Source organism: Anarrhichthys ocellatus, unplaced genomic scaffold (genome assembly GCF_004355925.1).
Source record: "Anarrhichthys ocellatus isolate YVR2014 unplaced genomic scaffold, GSC_Weel_1.0 scaffold2969, whole genome shotgun sequence".
NCBI lineage: Eukaryota > Metazoa > Chordata > Actinopteri > Perciformes > Anarhichadidae > Anarrhichthys > Anarrhichthys ocellatus.
The window spans coordinates 1-6,447 of NW_022282943.1; the positions used below are offsets into that span (position 1 = coordinate 1).

Genomic DNA, 6,447 nt, shown 5'->3' on the forward strand with positions numbered 1-6,447 from the left:
TATATGTATATATATATATGTATATGTATATATATATATGTATATATGTACAGTATATATGTACATATATATGTACGTATATATATATATGTACATATACGTACATATATATAAATATATATATACAGGGGTACATATACATGTACATATACATATGTGTGTATATATATACATATATGTGTGTATATATATATATATACATATATGTGTGTATATACATATATGTGTATATGTATACATGTGTGTATGTATGTATGTATGTATGTATATGTGTATATATATATATGAATTTAAAGTAAGAATACTACAGTGTAGAAATAATCCTGCAGTAAAAAGTACAATATATGGCCTCTGAACTGTAGTGAAGTAGAAGTACTGAAGAAATAAGTACCTCAAAGCTGTACTTAAAGTGCAGTACTTGTACTAAATGTACTAATGTTGAAAAGAACATGAACCCGGAAGCTGTACACGCGCACGCTTTCATACATTTGAACCCATTGACCTACAAACGGCCTCGGTGAGGTGGGGGGGGCGTGGTTTAGAGCGCACACCTAACGGACAGGCCCCGCCCACATCCCCACCTCACCACTCAGGTAATAACTGTTGGCACATTAGCAGCGACACGGTGTTCACATGTTGTGATTCACACGATGGCTGACAGCTGAAACCCGCGCGACGGATCCCACTCACCGCACAGGTACGTTCCGACTCTTTCCACGAGCGAACGAGCTGCTTCAGACAGGTGTAGGCGGACTTTAACCGCGAAACGTGAAGTCAGTAGAAGAGATGTTGTAGCTGAACTTATCTTTGTGTTGGTGTCAACTTAATTAAAGCAGTGTAATGTCGGCGGAGCGTTGTTGAGGTAATGGGAGTTCATTCATTTATGTTAACATGAGGTTTTTGTCGCTTTGACTACATGTTGGGTTTTATGTGTTTAGAAGTAGCAGGAGTTTGTCTGTTCCTCCGTCTCTAACAGAGGTTATAAACAAAGTTATCCAACATTTCTTAACCTGAACTGAGGGTTTCAGGTGGACCTCCAGCACGTGTGATGTCTCAGGTGACCCACATACAGGAGGACCCTCATCATCGGCCTACTTACATACTGCATAGTGCGGGGCTGTTGGATCAGGACCACATATCTCTAATTATGATCACACTGACTTTAACAAGCTAAATAAATGTGTTATCAGCCATTTAGTAGGTTAATTATGAGTTTTAAATCGGGCAGAGAAAGTACAGATTCTACTGGTATTCTGGATTGTGAGGATTTGCTGCTTTTCTTCGTCTTCTGTGACATAAACTCTGTTTGTGGGAGTGTTGGGCTGAAACACAAGCTAGTTGAACACATATTGAGTTCATTAGATGGTCATTTTCCACAAAATTATAACTAACATAATCACCAGATAAATATAAAATATATACTGAATTATGTAATAAAATATAGATTTCTGTAGCTCTTTATATTTAGTCATAAATCACAGGTGATGACATCATACACTCGTATGAGAGGTGTCTGACCACTGGAGTTCATAAGCGGCCATTTTGATAATTAATTAATTGTTTAAAGCCTTTTAATCGAGCAGAAATCTCTTCTTCACTGTTTTTATTTCACTTTAAACTTGTTGTTTTTAGGACTGTTGTTGGTCGGACGACGACGTCACTTTGGGAACTTCATTTGAATTTAATTAGCTAAGGAGATAATTAATCCCCCAAAAAAACACAATCATCGGATGAGTGTGTAATTACATTGTTGGCTGCAGCCCGACATCTGGGACATTCCACTGATTATTACCGTCTGGTCGGCTCTTCACTCGAGGAAACCGGTTGTTGGCCGAATTTAAGTTTCTACAAACAAGTGCAGAGTTTCATCGTCTGCCTGCCTACAATAACAACACAACAAACCCTGTCTTCTGGACATGTGTGTATATAATATACGTTTTATATCTGATATGTTCAGCTTCAGTCGTAGTGAATCCTTCAGCTGATTGTGTGTGTTGTTGTTGCTTCGGTCTGCAGGACGTTCGTGATAACTACGATGACATCAGTGATGAAACGACCGCGTCGCATAAATATTATTCAGATTAACACAACAGAACACGGCTGAGTCACTTTCGTCTCAAATAGATTTTTGATGGCGCAGAGCCAGAGATATTACGAAAACTGGATTTACACACACACACACACACACCCACACACACGCACACACGCGCGCACGCGCAGCATGAAAACACCTGCTGCTCTGTGTTGTTTGAATATAAAACATAGTGCAGCATGTGATTAAATACTACAACAAAGTATTCTTCATTTACTGTTCTTATTTCTTTATCATTTGAATTGTGTGTTTATATGAAGAAATAAAACACTATAAATTATTATAAAATCAAGTTAAAGGGAAATGTTTAGTATTTTTCATAGTTTACTGACTTTAGAGAGGTTGAAATTACTTTTGGGAAAATGGCAAAAGAAAAGCAATATCAGAGTTCTATTCCCTTTTTGTTTCTTATGTGCTGATCCGTGACTCTGATCCGTGACGTGACTCTGATCCGTGACTCTTCTGATCCGCTGCACCTCTTATTAAACACAGTAGTTGAGTAAATGTACTGAGTTACTCCACCAGTGTAAACAACGCTCCCGTGTGTCTCCTCAGCCTTCAGTTCTTCCTGCTCGGGCAGCATGATGGAGGTGGAAGGTCCCTGGAAAGAAGTGTTCGAGGGCTCGGAGAGGAAGGAGACGTCGGAGGAAGCAGAGGTGCTGTTGGGCTCCTCTCGCTCTGTGGCTCCTCTAGTGGACTGGTCTCCGTCCATCAGACGCTCACAGCCCATCGTCATCAACGTCAACCGGTAACACACACACGCACACACACACACACACACACACGCACACACTGTGGACATGAGTCAATAGTCGTCTCCAGCTGGATGTTGACTCAACTTCAGGCCGAAAGTCGTCCGATGTGTAAATAAGTTTCTGTTGAGACGACCAGATAAGACACGCGTAATAAAACTGAGATTCTCTGAGAACGTTTGTTTTAGTTTCACTTCCTTAGTTTCATGTTTTCTGCCCTGAAGACAAAGAAATCAGTGTTTCCTCGATGCAATGCTGTCAAATAGATAAACATCCTAATTAAACATTATTATTTAGAAACTGGCTTGATTTTATGACAGTGTATCAAAATGCAGCGTTCTGCTAGGAAAGTTTAAATACACTGAAGAGCTCCAATCAGTTTCTTTTCCCCAGAATGTGAAAAACACTGTCGTTTTTAATCAAACGGGAAGAAATGGTTCATTTGTTTGGGACTATTTTCAGCGGCGGATTAATGCACTGAGAGGTGCGGTCACAAACCGGAGGAAGCAGGAGACGAGGAGGCACGGAATGAGAATAAACAAATGTCCTCTTTGTTTACCGATACTGTCGGACTTCACTGACGACTCACAACTTTAAAATCTGCTCACAAATGTATAGTTTTATATTTAAAATAAAGGTTCAGTAGTTTCATTAAACGGCTGCTCACTGTAGTTAATAATCAAACAGCAGGAAATAGAGCGTTTGTTGGGGACTATTTTCAGCAGCGGATGAATCCACATTTAGTGCTCTAGTGAGTGTTTATGTGTGTTTTTAATGAAGCTACAGAACATCACCAGACTTGTCTTTTAATGGCTTGTAATTGTACATTTATATTAAGATCATTTGTCAATTTTGGATTTCTGCTGACCTCCATTTTTAATGATCTTTTGTTCGTTTCTGCATCTTTTTCCAGGGCGAAGGGCGTCAACTCCTTCTCTTACTCCGTGCCATCGATACCGAACCCGTTTCCGGAGCTGTGCAGCCCCTCAAAGTCTCCGGTGCTTGTTGGTTCTCTTCCATCGCCGTCCAGCAACAAGCATGTGAGTTTAAAGCCTCGTTGGTGAGCAGGAGCTCCACATGAAGTCTGTTCAGTTTTTAACACTTTAATTCCTCTCAAAATGTAGATCCACATTGAATGGATACGTCCGTCAATATTCTGTTATTCTTACTGTCAGAAAATCACATGAAAAGACTAAAAACAACAATGAATTCATCTTATTACAAGAACTGTCTGTGTAGCCAAACGTGTATTCATCCGCCACGTCTTGAGTTTATCCTCTTACGGTGTATTTGTTTGGACAAATTCCGCCTTCTGTGTTAATCCCATCACACCTGTGTGAGCTGACGGGTCTGACAGCTGAGGAGAATCAGCAACCGGATCCTCTAAATGTGTCTCGACCTGTTTGCTGAAACATCGGGTGAAGTTCGGTCGTGAGCGACGGCCGCGTTGCCGTGCGACGCCGCCTTATTTTGGGTAAACACGTCTGTTGATTCCAGCGTGTCGTCGTCCCGCTCGCTCTCCTGTGGTTCTACATGAACAGCGATGGCTGTTTACTGTGAACTCATTGTTTACAGCGGCGCACTATATACCTGTCCATGTAGCTTCAATTCATTTTTCTCACAATATAATCAAAAAGAACGGATGAGTGAATCGCTAAGGAACCGAACCAATGAGCCGTATCTACGAGTACTAGCATGTATAAAATCCTAACGATACTCATCACTAGGTGGGACGTATTTCCTCCAGTCACCGTTTATTTAAATCACGAGAGTCTGAAGATTTACACAAAATTCAGTCGGCTTTAAACTGATTGTGTCCTTACAATATATGCACCATAGTCTGTTGGACTACTATAGTCCTCAAACTGAACTTTAAATATAGAATACGGTGGCCTGCAGGTAATGTGACGATGCAAGAAGTCTCTCTCTGTAGACGGTGTTTGGTTTGACCCTTCTGGGCTACCGTAGAGACGTAGAGCGACTCATTTCCCTGACGTTTTAAACTTGGACTCGTTGACTAGTAAAAAAATATGAAAACACTCCAAAAACTGTCTTTCTTTGGCACAGTTCAACTTATCTGGTTAAATATTGTCTAAAAACAGATATTGTGTATATTATCACATTTTTAAGAACCAAATTGTGTTTTGAATGCCACTTAAATCAAGTGTGGACGTCAACACGGCGGTCGCTCCTCATGTAGAGATGAAGAGCTCATTCTAAGCTAACGGACATGATTCTCTATTCCGTAGTCATAAATATTGTATTACGTTAATGTTAATAAATCACTCTCAATGCACTTTTAAGGATTTCTCTTTAACATAAAATTGTCATCAATAAAAGACTCTATCAGGACTGAGTGGAAGTTACCAAACAAACGTCCCACGAGGGCTGAGAAGAGTTGTTTTTAATTAGACTAGTTTAAAGTAAAGTTATTGTTCCTTCACCCGCCTCTCTATTTAATGAAGCGTTGCTCTGTTTGTGACTCAGCATTTAGAGATATAAAACCAGTTTGATATAATAAATGGAATCTTTCTATTTGTAGTGTTTTTATAATATCTGAGAGATTTCCCTCTTTAGTGTAAAAGCAGAAGTCAAAGTGGAATGACCGGACGTTGTCCCTCTGGAGGAATGTTCCTCCTCCAGTCGAGGATAATTTGTCCCGACTGACGTCGACACTCGTCCGACCGGTCGGGACTCTCCGACGTGACGGCGGCTGGTTTTGTGGCCGGGCCGGTTTGTTGTCTTTAGGCGCCGGATGAGGTCGACGTGTCAGACGGCAGCACGCTCCTAAAAACACACACAAAGCATCCTGACCCTTAAATAACCTGAACCCAGAGCACAGAGCAGCCTCGTTCATCTGATCATCACACACACAGAACGTGTCTCTACTCGACAGCAAACCTGTGACTTCACTTCGCCTCTGGACTTCCTCAGGGACGGTCTGGAAGAGTGTGAAGAGCCGTCTCTCTTTAACCACCAACTGTCTGAATTTGCAGCGCTGCGGTTGACAGATTCTTGGCGGTTGACAGATTCTTGGCAGAGCCGACGTTTATTCAGTTACTCAGAATTTAAAAAACAAGCGTTTGAATTCACAAACGCTTCACATACTGTAGGGAAAAAGCTAAGAATAAAATAAAATACACTTTCATTCTGCACTTAGGGGATGAAGGCGTCTGCCCCAGCTGCAGTCGGTATAAAATAGTTGCACAGAAAGTCTCAGTAAGTTACTAAAACAGCTGCTCACTGTAGTGTTTAATCAAACGAACAAAGAGTGAACGACTCGGCGTCTTGGAATGCAACACGTTTAATATAATCTTGCGTAAAGAAGTAAAAACATTTTGAACCACCTTGTTCTTCACAAGTGTTGACTGTATACATGAATGTTTTCCCATCAGCTGATCAAGGTGTATGGCGAGGACAGCCACAGCAGGTCGGTGTGGGTTTCTCGAGGAGCGACGACCAGAGAGGTTTGTCACATGTTGGTCCAGACGGCTCACTGCAGCGACCACCAGAACTGGGCTCTGCTGGAGCTCCACCCCACGCTGGGTCTGGGTATGACTGCTGAACAGAGAACCGTCACTAAATGGTGCCAAAACAAAAGGC

General features: G+C 41.3%; 1 protein-coding gene across 1 annotated transcript; it reads left to right on the forward strand.

Annotated features, from left to right (window-relative positions):
• Positions 1 to 650: 650 nt before the first annotated feature.
• On the forward strand, positions 651 to 6,396 carry LOC116378668 (growth factor receptor-bound protein 7-like; the record flags this gene model as incomplete). The annotated part of the gene is made up of 4 exons (XM_031840577.1): positions 651 to 697; positions 2,648 to 2,840; positions 3,758 to 3,884; positions 6,240 to 6,396. Coding segments are annotated over exons 2-4 (451 nt in total), but the record flags the coding sequence as incomplete, so codon positions are not given.
• Positions 6,397 to 6,447: the final 51 nt, after the last annotated feature.